The sequence below is a fragment of the Fusarium poae genome, assembly GCF_019609905.1.
Source record: "Fusarium poae strain DAOMC 252244 chromosome Unknown contig_4, whole genome shotgun sequence".
Lineage (NCBI taxonomy): Eukaryota > Fungi > Ascomycota > Sordariomycetes > Hypocreales > Nectriaceae > Fusarium > Fusarium poae.
Window position 1 is genome coordinate 126109 of NW_025408662.1, and position 23496 is coordinate 149604.

The 23496-nt window shown below is 47.9% G+C and overlaps 7 protein-coding genes across 7 annotated transcripts; 4 read left to right on the forward strand and 3 right to left on the reverse strand.

Annotated features, from left to right (window-relative positions):
* Nucleotide 1: 1 nt before the first annotated feature.
* FPOAC1_013898 (uncharacterized protein) lies at nt 2-3230 on the reverse strand (the record flags this gene model as incomplete). Its single annotated transcript, XM_044858238.1, has 4 exons — nt 2-609; nt 665-743; nt 798-1446; nt 2449-3230. The coding sequence occupies 4 exons, from the start codon at nt 3228-3230 to the stop codon at nt 2-4; spliced, it is 2118 nt and encodes a 705-aa protein (XP_044700694.1).
* An 828-nt stretch (nt 3231-4058) lies between these two features.
* On the forward strand, nt 4059-4899 carry FPOAC1_013899 (uncharacterized protein; the record flags this gene model as incomplete). Its single annotated transcript, XM_044858239.1, has 4 exons — nt 4059-4262; nt 4337-4462; nt 4512-4718; nt 4777-4899. The coding sequence occupies 4 exons, from the start codon at nt 4059-4061 to the stop codon at nt 4897-4899; spliced, it is 660 nt and encodes a 219-aa protein (XP_044700695.1).
* A 457-nt stretch (nt 4900-5356) lies between these two features.
* On the forward strand, nt 5357-5809 carry FPOAC1_013900 (uncharacterized protein; the record flags this gene model as incomplete). Its single annotated transcript, XM_044858240.1, has 1 exon — nt 5357-5809. The coding sequence occupies one exon, from the start codon at nt 5357-5359 to the stop codon at nt 5807-5809; it is 453 nt and encodes a 150-aa protein (XP_044700696.1).
* Nucleotides 5810-6218: 409 nt separating this feature from the next.
* On the forward strand, nt 6219-7037 carry FPOAC1_013901 (uncharacterized protein; the record flags this gene model as incomplete). Its single annotated transcript, XM_044858241.1, has 1 exon — nt 6219-7037. The coding sequence occupies one exon, from the start codon at nt 6219-6221 to the stop codon at nt 7035-7037; it is 819 nt and encodes a 272-aa protein (XP_044700697.1).
* Nucleotides 7038-9301: 2264 nt separating this feature from the next.
* Nucleotides 9302-11860, reverse strand: FPOAC1_013902 (uncharacterized protein; the record flags this gene model as incomplete). The annotated part of the gene is made up of 1 exon (XM_044858242.1): nt 9302-11860. One exon carries the CDS (start codon nt 11858-11860, stop codon nt 9302-9304), a length of 2559 nt encoding a protein of 852 aa, XP_044700698.1.
* Nucleotides 11861-15104: 3244 nt separating this feature from the next.
* On the forward strand, nt 15105-16785 carry FPOAC1_013903 (uncharacterized protein; the record flags this gene model as incomplete). The annotated part of the gene is made up of 5 exons (XM_044858243.1): nt 15105-15496; nt 15547-15928; nt 15990-16038; nt 16285-16488; nt 16553-16785. The coding sequence occupies 5 exons, from the start codon at nt 15105-15107 to the stop codon at nt 16783-16785; spliced, it is 1260 nt and encodes a 419-aa protein (XP_044700699.1).
* A 46-nt stretch (nt 16786-16831) lies between these two features.
* On the reverse strand, nt 16832-17647 carry FPOAC1_013904 (uncharacterized protein; the record flags this gene model as incomplete). The annotated part of the gene is made up of 1 exon (XM_044858244.1): nt 16832-17647. One exon carries the CDS (start codon nt 17645-17647, stop codon nt 16832-16834), a length of 816 nt encoding a protein of 271 aa, XP_044700700.1.
* Nucleotides 17648-23496: the final 5849 nt, after the last annotated feature.

A 23496-nucleotide genomic window follows, 5' to 3' on the forward strand; every position in this document is an offset into this window, starting at 1 on the left:
TTCAGACATATGCGAAAGTCGGAGAGGCGCGTATGAGAAAAGAGATGATATTATACGATTGGAGACCTACTGGACATTGGCCTATTTGGCTGAGAGCAGAGATGTGATTTCTATTGCACAGGAATGCCGGGATATGCTTATACTGGATCTCTGCCGGCCGCAACTGAGCCGCGAGTGCTGTCGTGATGCGCAGCTCAACCCGCCAGCCGTACCCCCGTGACGGGTCCTCAAGGTTGCTAGCCATGCGCTGGATTGACTGCGATAGTGCCCGTTCCGTGTCCTGGCGGCTAGCCTTGATGTTACCCGTTCGGGCCACTGCCGCCCAGGCCTCTTCGCTGTGCGCGAGGTTGAAGATGTTGGGGTGTAAGAAGGCCCAGATGGCGGCCACGTTGAAGTTCCCCTCCTCTACGGTGTAGGATTGTACATACGAGACGCCGCGCCTAAAGATAGGACTGGTTTTCCTGGGCTCTGAAGTGGTGGAGATGGAGTCTCGCAGCATGTGTACAGGATACTCCGTTGTGGCGGCGCGCGGGGTCCGGGGAGGCTTCCAACCGTCTCCTGCAGCCTGCTCCTCCTCGCTCCCCCTTCTGTTTGGAGCTTGCCAGTCGCCTTCGTCAAGGTCATAATTTTCACCTTCCCCTTCCTCATCTTCCTGGCTACCTACTACCGGCATTATCATCCCAGTCATTCTCAGCCTCGTCCTCCACCCGCAGGGCTGTCCTTCCGAGCAGAGCCTCCCTAGACTGTCCATAGAGAAAACGCAAGGTGTTATGCTGGCAGCACCGCCGAACCAGAACAGTATGCCCACTTCTCGTTGGCAGGAGCTCGGATGCAACGTCTACAAGCTGGGTTTGCCCCTGCACCGCCGGTTCTGTACTGTTGTCACCGTAAGCAGGGCTGCCACTGCGAATACTGGCTGCCGGCTCCTGCTCGAGACTGACGACGCCACATCGGGCGCGGAAGTCTCCCAGCACCCCCGCTATGCTACTGCCGGAGGATTGATACCACAGCTTGGTGTCCTTGTAGCTGCAGAGGAAGATAGCATCGCCAAACTGCCACAGCCTACTGGCATCTTCTGTCTCCCGCACTCCCCCGCCGTCGCCGGGTCGGAGCCCGTCAGCCGCCATGTCGCGCTCCGCACGATCGAGTGCCTCCTGCATGACGCTCCACAACCTGGGAAGGTTCTCCTCGCTATATGGCACCTCAAAGGCCGCCCCGCGTACAGCCGCCGAGCCCGACGACTCCCTGGCGATGTGCGATGCTGCCCGGACGGAGTCATAGCTTTCAGGCAAGTGGTGCATAAAGTGCGGTCCAATCTTCTCGATGCTTGGCCTGATGAAGCCGTCGAAGAACAGCCTATTCTGCTCCTCTCGCAGGGGTACTGGGCCCTTCTTCCGGCGCTTCTCGTCGTAGAGCCGCTGTTGGAAAATCCGGGGATCCCCCTTCCTTTCAGGGTTTAGACTGTCAGACTGAAAGTCCTAGATTTAGAGTTCAAAGTCCTAGATGAAATCATCTAGAGATATAAACCCGAGAAGAACTCTCATATCAATAATGAACAATCAAGTTTTATAAAATACATTTTCACCCAGCACTACTGCGCAATATAAACATTATGACGCAAATCGACCGACATTTCTACGGTTAGTATATCCACAAGAGACTTACCTGGTGAACAAAACCCGGTCCCAAATAGAAGAACAGCGTCGACGACAGGCGGTCCGTAACGCCTCCAGCGAGAAAACTGCGAGACAGAACAGACCCCTTCTACAGTCCCCGGTTGTTCTAAAGAAGGAGGCTTTACGCGCGCGTTCAATAGGTACAAGTCGGAATTTTATAGCGGACTGTAGCGCGATTAGCCGCCTCTTTTGGAGGGCGGGTGGTTGTTGAAGGAGTAAAGAGGGAAGGATGATGGTGTGAAGGTGGATGAAGACATGGCGAAGAGCTAGAGTTGGCGTAATTAGGAATAGAGAAGGATAGCGTGAATGGATGTGACGATGTGAATACGAGAGTGGAGTAGTGCGCTAGGACGATTGTTTATCCGCCCACCGAAGGTTGTGACTCGGACAATGAGCGGGGCCTGAGATTATCCGATGTAATACTTGAGGAGGAGAAACGGATGGGTTTGGAGGCTCTAAATGCCAGGCCGCTTGCCTAAAGTTTGGAGATTTAGATGCGTGCTCTGTAAATTCAATTGTGCTATTTCATGGGCTTGTGGGAATGATAATTGATATCCGACAGAAACGCATTTCAATACTTCACATGGGATTAAGAATCTCTGGATCCCAGGACTAGCTAGCGTAGATATTACGGATTGTCAATCTAAAAAGTTGAATTTATAACAGGCGCTAAATTATAGACATGAAACTAATAAGTATGTACAAGAGCATTGTATCCGACACTCAAACCACAACTACCCGCATAAACATTCCAATGTCATTCTAGTTCAACAGCTCACTCAAGTCTCGCTTAGCTTTCCTCTTGAGACCACACTTGTTAAGGCAAACATCGATACCAAGAGCAATGTTGGCAGGGATGTGCTCACGGAAAGACTCAATGTCCTTGCCATCGATGGTCTGGACACCGCCCAGTGTAGCTTGAACGACATCTCCATTGAGAGAGAAGAAGTTTTGTGCGACTTGACTGACACCAGGGTCGACATTGTCGAAAGCAGCGACAAAGACAGCATCCTCACAATCAGGGTTGAACTCTTGGTGAATGGCACCCTGGGGGAAAACTGACATCTGGAATGTGTCCATGGTGTTGGCGATGGGCTTGACGCCATTCTCGACAACAAAGTTGGTGACGAGGCGGCCCTTGACGATGATGTTGAGCTCGGTTGCTCTGTTGTGGACGTGGGCGGTGTTCATTCCACATGGACCGAGGAAAGCAACAGTCATAGAAGCACCATTGCCAATAAGAGCAGGCATGGTAAGCGAAGTAGCAGAGACGGATCTACCACCCTTTCCCTTGGACTCTCCAGCTCCAGTGGCGGCTCTAAAGTCAAAGACGAAATCGCCAGGTTCGTTCAAGAGCTTGACTCGTTCGGCTTGTGTAGGAGCGGTGATGATCTTGGAGATGAGATCTCGGTCACCACTTCGTGTGTTGATTGGTACAATGGGAGGAAGCATGTCATCAATGCTATCAGCTCTAGCCTGGTGGGCGGAAGACTGAGGTGCCCAAGGAGCTGCGAGAGCTGTGCTGGCAAGGAGGAGGATAGATGTGAACTGCATTTTAGTGGTTGTTGAGTGGTGGTGAATATGAAAAGGGTATCAATGAAATATTTGTAGTAAGAAATAGAAGCTGTTGAGATATTGCTGTAAGTGACTGATGATGCTGAATTGATTGTTGATGATGATCGTTTCTCAACAGAGATAGAATTGTTCTTATATGTTTCGTCTTCTGGTCAAGACAAGTCGATATCTGATTGTCGGTGACCAAATATTTTCAGCCCCGTCTAATGTCAGCACTACTGTGTATCTAATTTGAAATCTTCCTTCTTTATCTCAGTCGGTGAGGCTGTGGTTGCTCAGACTTGTCATGTTATGCATAACTAAGTTAAAGACATTTTCACGATTACCAACTGGTGCAAATTGCTCCACGTCGAAAGGATCACTCAGCCCGGACAGAAATAGAGCTCTGACAAGGGTCATGGGTCGGTAAGTTCCTCCATTTAGTGGGACACTAACGGTAACGTGGTCGTTTAGTGCTGATGAAACTGCGCCACGCATCAGCAATTCAGTGGGACAAGTGCAAAACTAATCAAATCCTTCTGCAATTAGATTTGGGACTTTGGATGAGGATTTTTCTCCTAGGGCTGATGGTAAGCTGGCTCAAATTCCCTCCAATGCTATTGGTTATACGATGAGGCAGTGTTGACTGTCAGGCTTGTCTCATCTCACGCCAAGAGGCTGACTTCGCCGATTACCTCTATTCTGTCCCGAAGCCAAGCGCCACTGGAAGTTTGACACATGACAAACAAATAAGAATATAAGGTCCCCGCGTGCAAAAGCCTATTTGGAGCACTAGACATAAGATTATCCAACAACTCTATTTTGATCATGGACTTGAGCGAGCCCTCCGGATACGAGTCATACTCCAACCGACTTGACCCTCATGATGAAGTCGACAATGCGCATGTCGAAAAGGCAGCTCGTCTGAGTTCAGATGAACAAGCTCTTCTCAAACAGCGACGGGCGCCGCCCAAGTCGAAAGGAGGTGCTCTGGATAGCATCCGCCTCGCTTTGCGAGTTCTCATTCTCCTCGTCAATCTGAGTATTCTTGGTTTACTGGCACATGGAGTCAATGTTTGGCAAACAACACATAACTCCATTGACAGGAACGAAGATGGTTGGGTGAGAACTCGATGGCCCTCTATCAAGATGCTGTCAACGTGGCTCATGCTGGCTATGGCCATTTTGCACCCGTCGTTCAAATTGTCGCTCTCGTCACGCGTCTCAGTTTCGTAAGTGTTCCCAGAGTTTCCAGTCATACCATATCTAATTATGTCATAGTTCCGCTCGATGCGCGATGGAGCAGTACACAACGTCGCTGTCTTTGTTAGCTCCGGACTTGTCATCGCTGGTTGGATCGCAGCATCGGTTTACCTTATCGTTGATAAAGAAGTCCTCAAGAACAATCACTGGGATCTTTGGTCTTGGTCATGCCAGAACAATTCGCGACAAAGCTACATACCTTGGGCAAGCTTATGTACAGAAATGGTGAGATAACCATTTACATCATTGATCAGATTCAAAGTACTAATCGCTTCTCCTGCAGACCTTTACCTATGCTGCAAGTTTGGGTGTCATGTTATTGGAAATTGTCACCTTGGTGCTCTTTGTTGCCTCGTTGAGAGGTATGAACATTCTTGGCAAGTACAACAGGGCTAGTTCCAACTAGAAGCTGGGTTTGCAATACAGCATTGTCGGCAATTGGATTGAGTGACATAACCATAAAATTGGTTGATCATGTACATAGTCTGAAGAACAGAATTTGAGGCGGGTTTTCCATTGAATGATAAATGGACGATGTGAAACTTTATCTGTGATATGTATGAGTCGTGTCAGCAAATTATCCCGGTCTAGAAACTTGTCCGAACAAAACACCCAGAAGAGGAAGCAGCACCGCAACTGCAAGGATATGGAGTTACAGTGAGTGAGAAAGCCAAGCCTGACTAATGCAACTTATCTGTCCATATATGAACACGACTTGAGTGAAGATCTCTCGTCTCATTTCACTTTTTTCCTTCACAAAAACCCCGCACTATCTCGCAAAACGATCATATTCATTTTTGTTTAGTAGTCGGTTATTACTGAAGTTTAAAGAAACAGTAACTCGGATCTACTTCAAAGAGAAAATGGCAGTTTCACCAGAGGCCTACGCCATCATATCGCAGAAGAAGGCTAAATACTGTCGTCTCGCTGACACTCAACAATGGGACAAGTTTGACAGTATCATGCTCCCCAATGCGACATACTCGTTCCACGACCCTGATGGAAGCGTGATTACAAGGGACGGCACGACATTTTCATGGTCGTCGCGAGATGAATGGGCTGCCTTCTTCAACAATGAGAACAAAGAAATACAGGCGATTCACAACATCGGCCCTCCAGAAATGGAGCAGGTCGCGCCAGACGAGATCAAGGCTATTTGGTCGGTTATATACCATGCGGGCAATAAGAATGCTGAATCAGGTGTTCATGGGACTGGTGGCGGGTATTATCACGAGACGTGGAAAAAGGTTGGAGATGACTGGTTTATGGCAACACTGAGGATGGACAGATTGTATTGGAAGATGTTGATGCACTGAAATGTAGATAAATTATTTTATAAGGTAAAATTTTACTACTGTATTATGAGTTACAGGGAGTTATTAACACGATAACTTATTAGAAATATTACAAGGGTTAAACAAGTATAAATCACGTTGATGTCTTCTTAATGGAAAAGTTACCAAAGAATATAAGGCCAAGGGCGTACTGCAAGGCTTCAGCCAATTAGTGCCTGCATCCCTTGTAGGTTTTTAGCATTCTTACATATAGTTTATAGAAGCATATATCTTTTAAGTAAGTTACCACCTTTTAATCTATACTACTGATAGCTGGATTTATTTTCACATAACGCATAGATCATAGCTCCCTTGTTCTCAATTATACCACTTTACCTAATAACTGCCTGTTTCTTTCTTTCTTCCTCACCTTTCCATCTACGCAGCAAAGATGTCCTCTTACTCAAGTGCCGATGATGAATACGACTCTGACGAGCCACCTGAGCTCAATCTAAATATAAAAGAGCTGAAGATCCGCGCGACCGAGGCCATGCGCGCGACGTGCACTACTGTTGAGCGGCTCACGAGAGGCTCCTGGCATGAGATCTTTGCGCTTGGGTTCGAGGAAACTGATGCGACACCGTATGAGTCACTCAAACTCGCTAAATACTCTTGCATTGCCCGTTTCTCCCGCGTCAAAGGAAATGATGCGAAAGAGGAGAGTGAAGTTGCCACGATCCGCTATCTTAAGCAGCACACCAGCATTCCTGTTCCCGAGGTCTATTATCAAGACCTGGACCCCGAAAATACTGTTGGCGCTGCTTTTGTTCTCATGGAAAGACTCCCCGGTCGTCATCTTTACAAGACTTGGGATGACATGTCGCTTGACAAGAAGAAAGTGGTCGTGTCTGAGATTGCATCCATTATCGTCGAGTTCGCTTCTCTCAGATTTGACAGAATTGGATGTCTCACCCAGGAAGGCCTTGGTCCAATTCTGAGCCCTCGCTACAAAGAACCCCAGGGACCGTTCGACTCGTCACTTGCCTATCTGGAATCTTTTATATCACCAGACACAGTTGAATCATCCGAGTTGGCACATCTCTTCCAGCAAATTAAGAGAGAATTGGAAATCCATGTACACCGTGAAAACGCTGTCCATCTCAAGCCTCCGTTTGCATTTATCCACGCCGACTTTGACGCACAGAATATGCTATTTCTGGAGTCCCCTGATGGTTCAGGCCCAGGGTTCAAATCCACGACACTACACTAGCACTTCTGGTGGATTTAGGATCACATAGCGATCCGTGCATGAGTACACGGATCTTTTTGCGCCACGTGCAACCCCTGTTTCCACTACACTGAGCCCAGATGTGTCGTGGATTTGAACCCTGTTCAGGCCCAAAGCTTACAGGACTGATTGATTTCGAATTTGCTCATACCGGCCCGCTGTACTATCTTTACGAATACCCCATCTTCATCCAGGATGTATCATGGTCGAAGCACTTGTATGCTGAGAATGCGATTCTCCGGGGCCATTTCATTTCGCAGATCTTCAATGGGTTGCCCGACTCAGAGGCTCGAAAGGTCTTTATTGCAGCCATTAATGCGAAATGCTTTCTCCTCAACAGCTTTCATGATTCATTCATGACAATGCAGTGTTCGGAAGACACCCTCATTCAGTCGGCAACTTACTACCTAAAGTCGCTAAGAGACGGAACGGGTCTTGCATATTCAGGTAGACTTGACTACAAAGCGGAGTTTTACTCGGATGAAGGACTTCCTATGGATTCAGCTGGACCGATAACTACAAAAGAAATACGGGATTGAGTACTCGAGAACAAAGGGCTGGAAGCATAACTGTAAATGGATTTCAATAACTTTGTATTTGACATATATGATGACTAGACCATAGCCGCACTTCCCTACTTTAGAGGACAGTACTTGGGCCAGATAATGTAACCAAGTTATTTGAACACAACTGATTGATGACATCCACATTCCCCACAAATCAAAATCACTTCCACACGCCCTTGCTGTCCACCAAACATGATCAGGCCAGGACATTATCAGATCGCACACATAACCAAGATCGATAAAATGCAGCTACTCGTAGAACAAACGTCAGAAACAGAGTACGGAGTACGGGGAAAGCTTTGGTCAGAGCAAGCGTACAGGAAGATAATTATCTGTCACACCTGGCACAATTTTCGTCGTAGGCCTTGTCACATTGCTCGCACGACTCGGTCTTCGTCTGCACCCACTCGGTGTGACCATCAGCGCAATTCCATTGGTGTTTGGTACAATGGCCGTTCCTGGACATTTGCTTTGTTCTTTTCTTGCAGACTGGACAGTGGTGCTTCGACGGGTAGGGAGGCATAATTATATATGGGTTTCGGTAACACTTTCAAATGCTTTTATCACAATGAATCAAAAATCAAAAGAAGCCTCCAAGTTATCAAATTTTGAAGGCAATGGCGAGAGTGATCTAGAATGATTACGGTTGAGAGGATAAAGTTGAAGAAACCAATCTTATATCAAGATTCGAAAAGAATGGAATCACCAGTGATCTTCAGCCGGCTGCTCACTGCACTGCACTGCGACTGTGTCAGATCAGGACTCCAACATCATGTAAAATGGGCGGCTAGAGTAAGATTACTATTGGACTTCATCGGGTTATTATTATGATCACATTTCTCATTTCTGCAGAGCCATCACTGTGATAGCAGTACATATAGCCAATAAAGTACATAAAGTGTGTGGGGTCATGGGTAAACTTGTTCTCTCCTATGTAGACGACGACTTTAGGTCCGTACCTTCACCTACCTCCCCAGCCACAGTTTGATCCTGGTGCAGCGAGCCTGTTGGTTAGTGGACTCGGTGGTATTGGTGCATTTCCGAGCAAGTATGTGGTTCAGAAGGGAGCGGAGACAATGTCTCTATTGTTGTACAGCCATGGAACCATCGAACTGGGCTGCCAACTGCTTCACGGAATAATTCTGCACCACCCGTAAGGATTGCCATGCAGCATGGCAAGTTTCAGTGTGGCATGTGGCGATGAATTCAACGGCTGAAATCAAGGGAATATGCAGCATGTCAATCCGTTGTAGGAGCTGAGTGTCACGAGTAAGGAGATCATCCTCAACATTCGACATGATTGGTCTTCGGTCGTGAGAAGTGTGTAAATAAACATCTCGTGAAACGGAGTATCAAACTTACTCGTAGATCAGCGAACAATCCTACGTTGTATTGTAGCTGCATATCCGAATGCCCAATCACGAGATGAATCTTACAAGCTCTGCAATAATAGTTGATGACACGTTATAGCCGTCGGCAAGATGCGAAATTTGAACCCAGAACGTCACTCCTCGTATAGAAGACCTCAATGAGAAGGGTAACAACCCGACTGCCGCAGATACCAAGGCACTGCTTGAAAGTTACATGCGTATTGATATGTATTATCGAGGCGCAGTGTTGCCCACTTCTTTTTCTTTTTCTACCTTCTCTAATGCTCTCGATATGTCTATCAACTACACTTTACTCCTTCTCTTTCAGCACAAACATACTACCATGCCAACCATAAGCCCGTGTCAATCTCCGGCCATGGCGTCGAGCAACCTCAAAAGGGATCTTACCCTTGGGATGAGGCTCGTGGAAGTGAATGCTCCGCTCAACACTCATACTCACACTAGTAGGAGAAAACTGCCATACTGAGCCGTAGAGCTTCTCGATTTGAAAACCAGTAGAAGCCATAGCATAGAGAAAGTCATGCCATAGAACGGAACCTGGTGTTGATGTTACTTCGGGGTTGAAGAACAGTGTGCGGAATACTTTTAGTACTCGTGCATTAACTGCAAAGGTGGGCTGCTTATCGGCGGCTGTTTCGGAATCTGGGGCGTTGACTGGTTGAGCGTTGATAGTGTCGATGAGCACTTGAGATCCTTCACCCTTGGTTTTGACCTTGGTCTTGGACCGGGCGCTTCGGGAACTAGAGGTTTGCCCCGTTTGCTCAAACTGTCCTAGGAACAGATTCGACATAGGGCGGTTGAGAGCCCAGATATCTTTCTCCAAGCTGGTCTCGACACTCTCGCTTTTCTTCACAGGATCTACCCACTCCGCAGTTCGTCTCAAAATGCGCGGTTGCGAAAGAAGGCGATACAACGCTGTGCCTTCGAAGACCGTAACCCTGGCTTTGGTTACATTGTCCACATTGGCCCAGAACATATCAAGATTCGCCTCAGCCTGTCGCAGCGCGTCCACTGTCTCTTTTGTGCGTCGCTTATCGTAAGGGTAGGTGAACTTTGCACCAGATGGCTCACCTAGTCTTGCGGCGCTGTCTAGGTGCTTTTGTAGAAATGCGCCATGAAGCTGTGTCATTGGCTTTTGCAGGGCAGTGAAATCCTTCTTGAAACTCTCTTCATGTTCCGGGGAAGCCATTTTGAACTGTTGGGCCCATGGTTGGTAAAGTTCAAGTTGCTTCTGGCACTGCGTTAGAATAGCCAACTCTCCGATCGTCTTGGCGACATGGGCAGATATAAGCGCATCAGCTTTAGGTTCGGCTTGTAGTAGGCGCTCCAGTTCGTCTACTACGATGGGTGGGTGCGCGAGAAACAATTCGTAGTCATCTTCCCAGAGTATTCGCAGGAGCCAGATTAGGTGGGTTTCAATTTTGTCCATCTTGACACCAGCCCGGCTTCTTATCAAGATCTTGGTAGTTTCTGAGTCGGGAGGTGGGTCGCGAACAAAGAACTTGCGCATCGGCGGCGAGGCCGTCACGGAGATTTTGAGGTTCTCCAACGGTGCTTTGGACGCCTGTTGTAGGTAGTACCTGAACCGAAGGAGTGCAACCATATACTCCTTAGGTAGCTCCCTCGTGGCCTGTATCTCCTTTTCGAACTTTTTCTGCATGGCGCTGAGATTTTGAGCTTGGCGATGAAGTTCAGTAAGCGTTTCGAGATTTGCGTAAGCATCCATCAGCATAGAAAAAGTGACACGCGCCCAGAGAGTGTTTACGCGGAGCTTCTGAGTCGCTGGATGGGGCTTTCCCTGAGTATCAGGTAGCATTTCCAGTCGACGATCTTGTATCTCGCGGAATTGGTCGGCGAAGTACGCAGGATCTTCACGGAGTGACCAGACGTGATCCTCTGCTGCCAACTTCCTGGCCTCGAGGCAGGAGGTGAGTCGACTGAGGTCCAGCTCTGCTGGTAGTCGGTAAGGAGCTTCGGCGGCCATGATTGCCAAAGAAGGAAATCCGGACGCATCGCTATCTGCCTTCAACTGAGGCTCAGGTTGAACCGGATAGACATCGCTGGCGATAGTTTCCTCGGGGATCTCGTGCAGAATTTGACGACAGCAATCAACCAGGAATACCATCAAACGAGATTGTGCCTCAAGAATTAAAAGGCCCTCGCCTGGGAGGAACTGCTTGCGGGTATGCATCCACTCAAAAGCATCTGGATGAGAATCCCAGTCAACAAGCTTTCCATACTCCTCAGCCCTCGTGGCACCATTCAATACCATCGTATGTTCATTGAGAAAGATGGCCAAGAGTGCTTTTGTTACCCTGCCTAGGTGCATCGCGTCGTTATCAGCTGCCGCAAACGCCGGCGGTGGTCTACGGCCTCTGGAGTTTATTAACAGAAGCATGGGCTTAGACTGAGATAGGTCCTCCTGGTTGATGTAGGGCCACATAAAGTGATCCTTGAATTTTGTTCCCCTCTCTCGCTCCTCCTTGGACTCTTTGCGAAAAGCCTCAAAGTCTGGGCGGTGGGGGGTTGGCATAGCCGGCCATGCTTTGAGAAGAATCTGGAGTCTCTGCTGGCGAGTCTTCTTTGTCCATCTCTTTTGAATGGTAGCCTCATGTCGCTCAAGAATACCCTTCAGGGAGTTGTAACTCGTAAAGATCTTGGATGAATAGTCTGTAGCTTGTTGCCGAACCTTGGCGGGTGAGGGAAGCTCAGGCATGGGACCCCCCATTGCGCTGAGGAACGATTGTGGGTTAGACCAGTCAATGTCTGGCATTGAAGGACCTTGCTCATCGAGTAGTCTTGCCTCCGCTGAGAAGGGATCAAAGTGGAAATCCCGTCTGAGATTCATTTTCTATTTACTAACGCTCGAGCGTAGGGATACAGTTGAAGCTTGATAGTAAGTAACTGAGACAACTTTTTGTGCGGGGTATCATCACGTGCTCGCCAGCAATTCCTTCGACTAACGATGACTTCAGCTCTGTATTTGTTGAACAGTAGGATGGCCGCACGGGGTATCGTGTGACCTATCGGTCAGCTGTCGGCGACCCTAGACCCATTCAGGAAAGCATAGACCCCTCTCCAAGGAAGGCGGGGGAAAAAAAAGTTGAACAATACACATACAATTAAGGACATCAAGGCGCACGCGATCCGTTCAACAAGTATTATTGATATACAGTTAAAATCGATTTGCTGGCGATCGCCAAATGACGGTCCAGTATGATCCGACGTTGCTAAGTCTTTTCGGATTTTTATAAGTTACTATAAAAGTGAGTATAACTATCCCTTTATTCTTTTCTCTCTCTCTCTCTCTCTCTCTCTCTCTCTCTATTAACCCCTCTTATAGTAATATATCCTTATTATAATCTCTATAACGTACATGATAAGCGGGTGCAACAGACAAGCGAGTGCAACAAAAAATCCCGCAATTTACATCTTCTCAACTTAATCAATTAATTTTCAACCACCAAATATGTCAGACCCAAAATATTGAGGCTAGGATTCTTCTTGCACTTCGTGCCCTTCAAAATGACCCAAAATTAAGTCTCCGACGCGCCGCAGGCATCTATCGGGTCCGTTATTGGACTTTATATCGCCGACAGAAGGGTATCCTTTCTGCGCGTGATTCTATCCCAAAATCACGCAAACTATCTGATCTAGAAGAACAGATCATAGTTCAGTTCATTCTCGATCTGGATTCGCGAGGGTTTCCCCCGGGACTGCGTTATGTTGAGGAGATGGCTAACCGATTGCTCGCCGACCGCGAGACGCCGCCTGTCGGCAAGCGCTGGGCCTCTAACTTCGTCAAGCGACACAAAGAACTCAAGACGCATTTTCCCCGTAAATATGACTACCAGAGAGCCAAATGTGAAGATCCGACCATTATTCGCAACTGGTTTAGGCTCGTAGCAAATGTAATTGCGAAGTATGGCATCCGACCTGATGAAATCTACAACTTTGACGAGACTGGCTTTATGATGGGCGTTATTGCGAGCGGAATGGTCGTCACAGGTGCTGAAAGGCGTGGAAGACCAAAATCAGTGCAGCCTGGAAACCGGGAATGGATTACAGTCATTCAGGCGATCAATGCCGAGGGCCAAGCGATCCCGCCGTTCATCATAGGTGCGGGCCAATATCACCTCGCCCACTGGTACCGAGAAAGCAACCTCCCGGGCGATTGGGCTATTGCGACGAGTCCTAATGGCTGGACAGATAACGAGATAGGCCTCGAGTGGCTAAAGCACTTCGACCGGTGTACTACCAAGCAATCAAAGAATCGCTATCGTCTCCTGATCCTTGACGGACACCAAAGTCACCACTCGGTCGACTTTGAGAGATATTGCAAGGCAAATAAAATCATCACGCTTTGTATACCGCCTCATTCGCCTCATCTGCTGCAGCCTCTTGATGTCGGGTGCTTTGGCCTGCTTAAGAAGGCTTACGGGCGAGAAATCGAGCATTTGATCAGATGCTCTGTAACCCACATTTCCAAAACCGAGTTCTTGCCGGCTTTTTACACCGCCTACCAGGCCACAATGACAGAGAAAAATATTAAAGCAGCCTTTAGAGGAGCCGGACTTGCTCCTCTCGACCCAGAAAGTGTAATCTCGAAGCTCGATGTGCAGCTGCGGACTCCAACGCCTGTGGAGGAGGTAGTTAGCCCCTCGACCCCTTGGGTCTCAAAGACCCCAAAGACTATCCTTGAAGCCGACTCTCAGCTTGAATATCTTGAAAGGAGAATCAAAAGGCATAAAAGTAGCTCTCCAGAGTCGATTCTAGAAGCATTGAGGTCTTCCAAGGGAACAAAGATAGTTATGCATAAGGTTGCCTTATTAGAGGCCAGGGTCCAAGATTTTGAACAGGCAAATAAGATACTAAGCCGGCGGCGGAGGGCAAAAAGAACCCGGCTACAGAAAGGAGGGGTGATGACAGTAGAGGAAGGAAGACAAGTAATTGATCAAACGGATGTTGATGCGCAGGCGGTGGCTGGACCATCGAGAAGTGGTGGTCAAGGAGGGCCTACGCGAATGAAGGAAAGGCGCTGTGGAGCGTGCGGCAAGACAGGACATAATGCAAGGACCTGTCAGATAGTTGTCGCTATGTCTATGGAAGAATATAGCGATTAATTTTACTTAATTAATAGTCTGTTGTGTTTTTATCGCTATTTCTATCTGAGATGTTGGGATGTTGTGTTGCACTCGCTTGTCTGTTGCACCCGCTTATCATGTACGTTAGTCTAGTTGAGATTAGTCATGCATTTGGGACAATTGTGACCCGTCAATTCTTGACCTTCCTTTGTCAACTACAGGAACTTCTCAAGCAACGGGCTCTGTGAATGCGAAGCCTGGGAACATTTTGTGTCCCCATTCACATGTTCGCCCAAAGAGTATTGCCGCCACGTCGGCGACAAAGGACTCAGCTAGCATGCAGTCCCTGTCGTGTCCGTAAAACTGGTTGTGACGGCCATCGGCCGGTCTGTACTTCGTGTAAAATGAAGGGCTTGACGTGCAGTTATCAACAAAAGATGTCAAACTTGCGAGCGCCGTGAGTCTCTTTCATACCTAGATCGAACCTCCTGACCTCTTGTTAGAAATCCTCAAGTGATGAACAACCAACGGCAGCATTTGGAAGAAACGTTACAAGAGGGTCCGCGCCTAGACCAAAATGCTGCCAACACTTCTCCAGTGCCTGAACTTAAGTCCATCCTCCAAATAGCACCACAGGTAGTCCTAACCTAAGCTATAGTCCCAAGTTTAATGTCCTCGGAGCAACCCGAAGTGTCTCATGCCCATCGCAAGGAAGAAGAAACCTTCCATGGCCCGTCCTCGAACATTTCTTTTCTACAGCAAACAATCCAAAGAGCAAACCCCGACCTAGTTGAAAAGCCGTGTACCCAGGAAGGGACTAAATCAGATCTCTTAGGGTTCGAAGTAGTCAGACCGCCCGACTCTGCACATAACGTAGGCCCCCACTCACCTCCAGATCACCTTGTGCCCACCCTTCTCCGTACTTTTTATGACTCCATCCATCCAGTTTTCCCCCTACTTCACTGGTCATCTTTTACTACGATGTACAACAGTATTGGGCGACCAAATATGACATTGGATGATTGCCATTACCAAGCAAGAGATGATCTCGTCTTCCATGCAATACTCAACATGGTATTGGCCCTTGGATGTCAACGCAGCAAAGATGCTCTCTTATCTCAGAGAAAGCAATACGCCGATTCTTTTTATAGAAGATCGCAGCGATTAGTTTCCATCGAGACCTTGGATTTCGCCTCTTTAGAAATCGTGCAACTCCTCCTTTTACGAGGCATCTATCTTCATTATACGTCCTACGCTAATCGTTGCTGGAACATGGTCGGTGTTGCTCTCAGGGTAGCGCAGAGCTTGGGATTAAACTTTGAACATGCTGCATCCTCCAAAAGTCAGCTAGAGCGGGAGATGAGACGTAGAGTCTGGCATAACTGCATTGCTCTGGATCGGTACTTTCGGCCTCATCCATAGATGTACACACGTCGTTGACTGTTTCTAGGCTCTCAGCTACTACATTCGGCCGGCCCGTTCTTCATTGCAAGCCGCATGCAATTCCGTTGCCCGAGCCCATTGACGACGAATACCTATCGGAAGTCAATGAAGGCTGCCAGCCAGAGAACATTCCATCCAGAATTGACTTCTTCATACATAGCATTAGGCTTTTTGAAGTTTTGGACGAAACTCTAAGTAGATTTTACTCGAACGGATACCAACGACCAGGACAGGATCGAACATCTACATCTTTTCAATATCTTGAGGATATCCCGAGACTATGTTCGAAACTAGACATCGTGGTCGCGGGCTTGCCTGCCCATCTTGTGCTTGATGGTACTATGGAGGCTGCCAATGAATCAACAAGCTGCTTCCGCATGCAGGCCATGGTTCTAAAATCAAGGTCTATCACAGCCTGATCTGCAATAAGACATCGCTGACTTTGAAAAGGGTTCTATACATACGGCTACTGCTACTGCGGCCTTCGCTTCTCGTCGAAGTAAGACGACTCGTTTCAAATCAATCTCCGATCTACCGTCATCCTACCCCGTCTCTCAAGCAAATCTTTCTAGGTGAAATCAGTCGCTTGTGTGTATCGACTGCGCACGAGATCGTTGATGAGATGTATCAGAACTTGAGTAGTTCGCAGCAAAATTCACCATGGCATGCGTTGTTCTGTAATTGCCCCTCAACCCGGCAGAATTCTGTCTCTAGATACAGTCGGGCGCTTACATCGGTATCACAGTTACTTTCGGAGCTGCATCAGCCCTCCTCGCTGCCAGTCTCTTTCCTGATTTAGGAGTTGACCTGGATGCCGGGCCCGCCAAAGATTCTTGGGATAAGGCCCTGGAAGTCTTCTATCATTACGAGTCTAACGTCGAATCTGCCGCAAGGGGAGCAGAAGCACTAAAAAAATACCGGCAACGATTTTCCGCATTTCTCAAACAAGGTTAGTATTATTACCCTGGCTGAAGGTGTCCAGCCGAACTCGCAAGTTTTTAATGCATCAATAGATGGGCAAACTAAATCAGAAAGGAGCCGAACTGTCAGTTCCAGTATCTCGGATAATGCTCCGGTTGAGGCCGCTATTGACGAGAACTGGCTGGCAGGAATGTCGGAGGATTTTAACGCATTTTTTACATCCGACTCCCTGGAGCAAAGTTGGCTTAGCTCGCAGGGTATTGATTGGGGCATGGATGGGTATTTTGCAAATCAAACGTGGCAATTGGGTGATCTGGACTTTTAGGTCTGCGATAACTATTTGTTATTTAGAAATAATATGTATCGCCTTTCTATTCGCTAAGCAGTTCCACCATCTTCTTCACAAACATATCAGGGACAGTCATAAAACCAACGTGACCGCCAGGAATCCTTAGAACCTCCTTGCCCAACCGCATGGCGATAGCGTTGATTGGTCCTGTACCTGGACCATCGCTTTCATTCCCAGCGGCAAGAATCAGCTTCTCCTTTGCCCTGTCGAGACCTTCAATATCGACTGACGCGCTAGTATACTGCCTCAGCTCAAATTCGAACCAAAAGAGGCAGTTAGCGCGTATCTCGTCGCCACGTTTTGCGTCCATGCAATGACGCATCATCTTCGCATCAGGGCCTTCAGACAAACCTGAGGTAAAAGCCTCCATGGCTGCCTCCGGGCCCTGAGCTCTGTATGTGTTGTAGATGTGACTTATAAGTCCGCTCGCCTGCAGTTCAAACTCTTTGGGTAGCGCACCAAAGGCCGGTGGCTCGTGGGAAATGAGCTTGGTCACGCATTCAGGGTGAGTGGCCAGCAGCTGCTGTGCAACAACAGCACCCGAGGACGTTCCGAAAACAAAAGCTGTGCCATCACGAGAGACGTGGGCTATCAGACGCTGTGCATCGTCGGCGTCGGTTTGCAGCCGGTTTTCAAAATATTGTTTGCCAACGAGATAGCTCTGTGAATATCCACGGCGATCCCAGCAGACGACAGTGAAGCTGGCGGCGAGAGATTCGGCTACAGTATGGAAAATACTACCGCGGCCGTCGGCTCCGGGGATAAAGACAAGCACGGGCCCAGATGTCCCGAACGTTTCGTAATGGAGGATAGCACCAGGAACGGTAAGCTCAGGCATGTTGATCTTTGGGTATGAAAATGAAAATGAAAAGAGTAGTTATATTGTTTTGTTTGATAAAGGTATTTACAACTCCCGACACTTGTTCACTGGCCCAGTATATTTATATGCCATTCATTGTCCATGTGTAGTTAAAGCTTCATAAGCATCTCCATTACCAGGTGGAGTAATCGGGGAGATAAAGAGAAGTTTTAATTGGTTAGGTGACTGACCCAAACTTACCCTCGGGGAGATAACTGACAACTACAATTGGCTGGACCACTGTAATCTGATCGACGAGATATCAGTACGTACAACTAGGCCTTATTTGCACCGGGAGGTCCGCTTTGAAAAAGATCTGCCTCTTCATTAGGCAGAGCTCAGTTCCTGCAAGTGCGTTTCTGGCCAAATATCGATAATATTCTGGTAGCAAAGTGATTTTCGAGATTTTCTAGTTCACCTAGCTCCTCATTGTCCTTATCTGACTAATAAACAATCACGCTGCCTTCCCGACGCTGCTCTCGCAGAGCTGACCTTCAGTAAGATGAAAGGTCGCTGCAAATGTGCAGACTTTGGGATCATCTTTGCCGACAAAACTGTCCGTTTCTGCTCTTTTGTTGACATCACATTTTTTGTTTGCAGGCGATTGGACGCTGATGATTAGGTAAGGATCGTCTGGTTGATTCGAGGTCGACAAGCAGCTATACGTGTGGTTGAGTCCAACGTTGTGAGAATCAAGAAGGTAATTTCGGTGCCTTCGATCAAAACTCCAGTTGACAAGCCGATTGATGGTTTTGCAGTTCCCATAGTATTCATCCAACTTCATATCATAGCCAATGGAAATTGTAGCAGATGTCTCGACATATTCTAATACGATGAGCGAAGTAACTGTTACTGGCGCCCCCACAATACCTGTGCCAACTCTATCGATACAAGCCAAAAGAGAAACAAAGATCGCATACTTATGGCTGTCGCAGTCATCAGCACAGATGTGTTCCTTTGAAAAGCGTACTATGAAACCAGAATGATGCGTAGTCGGAAGTTGCCAGACTCTGGAGCAGGTGACTGTCGCCTTGTCACCAGTAAAGAAAGTTAGTCCGGAACTGGAGCAAAGTAGGTAGATGCGTAGGTAATACGCCACGAGTTCATGGGTTATGGAGGTATGGCTGTCTGTGGCAACACTTTACAATGACCCGAAGAGGGTAGCTAGTAAAATACCCGTTGGCTCATGTGGGCCCGAAGGGCCCAGGCGAGCCAACCTAGCAAGCACAAATTCGTGAGACAGACCCCGCACCTGCCCGTGTCGCCTTTTTGTGCCTTTTTGTATGTGAAAACGCCTAAAGTCAGGACAGAAATCAGTGAAAAGAGCACAAATTGTGTCTAACATCATTATGCCGTCACAGGCAAATCTAAAAGCTGCGCAAGCGGTTGTTCTTTCTCGTGCCCGGCACCAAAAGGGCTTATCTCGCGATGCTTCCAAAGTCAGCAAGCAGCCTCTTTCTCTTCGCAATGCCGAGGCACGGCATCACGGCTCCTCTCGTGCAACTATTCAACGGATCTTGAAGAAGCTAGAAGCTGCAAATTCCGCTGATTTGAACGATATCGCTTTCAAGACCGCTGGTCGCCCGAGAATCCTGACAGATGAAGAAGAGGAAGCTATCGTCGCTTTCGTGATGTGGATGGAAAGATCAGGACTTCCTGCTTGCAAAGGCGAAGTTGAAGATGCAGCCAACACGCTGCGCCTCCGCAGAAACCCTGATGCGCAGCCTGTGAGCAGAATGTGGTATCGCCGCTTCCGTGACGATCATCCTGAGCTAGATAAATCGATTCTGAAGTCGTTAGATAAGTCCCGTGAAGCGTGGGAAGTTGCAGGCATTGACGATGTAAAGGAGTAGTTTAAACGACTTGCTGAACTCATCACGAAGCTGCAGATCGGCGCTTCTGAGATTTGGAATGCTGACCAGGCGGCAGTTAGAGTAGGAATACTGCGAGAGCGAGTAGAATACCTCATTGTACGCACTAAGAAGAAGTCTCCTGCCCAGGTTCTTTCTCCTGCCGACCGAGAAACCTGCACAGTTATTGGTACCGGAAATGCTATAGGAGATACGATTCCTCCCTGGCTTATCTTTAAGTCTTTCCCTACTTTGGAGTGGGCGTATATCGACGGTGATCCGAATATGCGCTTTGCACAGTCAGAGTCGGCGTTCTCGGAACGGCGATATCACGCTCGAGTGGGCGATGGAGTTCAACCGGCATTCTTGGGGGAAATCTGCTACTGTACAGGATCGTCAGCTATCATTTGAAGAGTATTTTGGATGTGATGAGCATCTTAGGAAACCGCTCGAGCATCACATTTCATTTGATGTGCCTCCGAAGGAACGCACACCTGCAGAGAAGATCTGGCGGCTTCTTATTATCGACGGCTTCACCGGGCACGGCGCCTTTGCCTTCCGTGAATACTGCATTAAATTCGATATCCTCGTTGCCTTTTTGCTTACTCATTCAACGCATAAGCTGCAGCCGATGGATGTTGGAGTATTTCAGTGGATGAAGAATGCGCATCAGAAGAAGCTTCGTCAGGCATTGCGGCAGGGAAATCTCTCATTTAACCGCCGTGACTTTGCTGGTGCCTTTATGGTAAGTTAGTAATCCTTTTTCTTCTGCAAAATGTATGCTGATTAGGGCAAAAAAAGGAAATCTTTAATGAAGGGTTCACTCGTGCTCATATTATCTCAGGCTTCGAAAAATCAGGGATTTTTCCACCTACAGACCAACCTGCAGTCTCATATCTTCTCCAGAAGCAGCTGAAATCGAAGCAAGCGGTTGATCCTGCATACGCCTCTCTTCTGCCTCCAGAAGGACGATTTTACGCCGCTTCTGATACCGCCAAACACGTTGGAGAGAGATATCACGATATCCTCAGTTCTCTCACTCGCGCTGGTCTCAAGAATATCCGCAACATCGTCAACGAAGCTATGCTGCTAGAGGATACGATTAAGAGATATGCTGACGATCGGCGAAGTCGTATTGAGAAGCAATACAATAAGAGAAAGCGAGGGAAGAAAGCAAAGCCTATAGGGGATTATATTCACAACGTGAGTCTGCAAGAAATACGTGATCAACAAGAATTTTTTATCGCAGAGACTCGCGCCAAAGAGGGGAAATCTCAACTCCGTACCGCACGCAGTATCGCGATCCGAGAAATTGAGCGCTTCAAATCAGAGTGGCGGGATAACAAGGAAGTCATCGTGAACGGCGTTCTAAAGAAGCTACCATCCACAACCCCTCTTTCGCCACCACCCCTCTTTCGCCAGGCAAAATAAAAAAAGTTCCACCAAAACTCATCAACTTCACTTACACGAAAGTCAGCCTAAATATATAGCTACTCAAGAGAAATTACCTCTATTGATCATAAAAATGATTGGATGTGATGATTCTGACCTTATAAGGCTGTGCAGGGTACGTGATCTATGCGTGCTGTGCTATGGAAATGTCGTTAGTTTGATCGCCAAATTCCTCACCGCTCTTTGCCTTGTTTTTTGGTCTTTGTCTTTGACAACGACATGAAAATGCTTAGGTCAAGACTTCGATGGAAATACACAGAGGACGACGTGGCAGAGGCCATATTGGACGTTACTGACAATGGCTTTTCACCCCCTCAAGCCGCTCATAGACGGGGAGTGCCCCGAAGGACTCTAATCGACAGACTTCACGGCCGCGGGGCCGTGAAAGAGCAGATCCACCCTCATCGACGGTTGTCCAAGAGACAAGAGGATAGGCTGGCTTTCTGGATTCTCCGCCAGGAGTCCTTGGGCTATGCTCCGTCCCATAGTCAAATCCGCGCTTGTGTCATGGGCTTGTTGAGACAGCAGGGCGAACATCCCAACTTGGGACGCAACTGGGTGATCAAGTTTATCAATCGCCGCGCAGATCTAAAGACCAAGATGGGTAGACGTCAAGAAGCTAAAAGGTTCGACTCTTTTACCCCTAAAGCGGTTCATTGGTACTTTGATATCCGGGATGGCCAGTATGGCTGGATCAAGCCTGAAAACACCGTCAACGTTGATGAAGGGGGTATTATGACTGGTTTCGGCAAGTATTCACCTCTACTACTTGTCTGTGCTTGCATTTTGACTGACTAATTCTCTTCATTCAGGCCTAGATAGCTTAGTTGTTGGAAGCGCGGACCCGAAGCGCAAGGCCTTTCTCAAAGGACCACAAACTCGAAATTGGACTTCATTCATCGAAGCTGTCACTGCTGACGGCCGCGCTTTAGTTCCTGGCATAATCTTCAAGGGAAAAGAACTGCAGAAACAATGGTTTCTTGAGGAGTTCAAGCAGATAGCAGACTGGTATTACATAACATCGCCCAACGGGTGGACTGATGACCACATAGGCATTGAATGGCTTGAAAGAGTTTATCTACCCCAGACTACACCTGCTGACGAGTCAGACGCTAGGCTGATCATTTTAGATGGTCATGGAAGCCATGCAACAGTATGTTCTCCATTTTCCCCACCTCAAGATTAGTGCTGAGTGATGGAAGGATGAATGGATGGCTACGTGCTTTTTGAACAACGTTTATTGCTGCTATCTACCAGCACACTGCTCTCATGGACTCCAGACACTGGACAATGGAGTATTCAACGCATTGAAGGCTGCATATCGACGAGAGTTGGAAAGGTTCGCTTCGTTGACTGATTCCGCTCCGATGGACAAGGTCAATTTCATCAGGGCCTACGCCAAAGCTCGCCGAGTTGGAATGACTAAGAAGAACATACTGTCAGGCTGGAGGGTCACTGGAAACTGGCCAATTTCACGTGCGAAAGCGTTACGGCACCCTGAAATCCAACAAGATAGGCCAAACGGCAGCCCAAGAGTGACTCCTGAACCCAGGCCGTATCTTGGCTCGGACGATACGCCACAGACGAGCCGTCAAATTCGTGATCTTGGGTTGAACAAGACACCAAAGACGCGGAGACGATACAACGTGATAGCCAAGGGCTTTGAAGCTCACCAGCAGACAGTAGCGGCGCATACGCAGAGGATTGCCAGCCTAGAGGAAGAATTGGCTCGGCTGAAAAGAGGAAAGAAGAGGAAGGCGGTGCCGAATCCTAACAAACGTTTCATGACTCTTGGAGAGACTCTAGCTGGTAAAGAGTCCATACCAGAAGGGGCGACTCGTTATACGCCTATCGGGGTGGAATTTATCTCTTCAAGCGAGCAAGAGTCAGCATCGGAGGCTGGCTCGGTCATAGAAGTCAGAGAGGAAAACATACCCCACCAACCAACCAGGCGGTCGCAGCGGATAGTGAAAAAAACCAGAGTACAATAGATTGATCTACTTATGACTCATTAAATGAATGATTTTACGCATTTCTGTCAATTTGGTCAAATTCTGTGTAAGTGAAGTTGGTGAGTTTTGGTGGAGCTTTTTTTATTTTGCCTGGCGAAAGAGGGGTGGTGGCGAAAGAGGGGTTGTGGATGGTACAGTTCAGGAAATGGCTTCAACACACCGGGAAGGATAAAGATTACCTTTCTATGGATACTCAGCGATCCAAAATGACCGAGTTACTGAATGAGAAGACTGACGGCTTTATGATAGATACACAATTACCGCAGGAAGTTAGAGAATCTATTCGCAATGCCAATTTCGCAGGGAAGCCGCTCAACGCGGTAGATTGGTCAGCCCTCCCCGGAAGTGACGATAGTGTTATTTTCCAACTTACGCATCCGCTCGCCAGCGAAGAAAGCGATAAAGAAGAAGAAGAAGAAATACTCCCACTTCTCGATTTGTCATGCCTTAACGACGTGGGGATGCCCTCATCGCCGCCCTGCCTTCCTAATCACGAGTCACCGTTGTCCTCTCC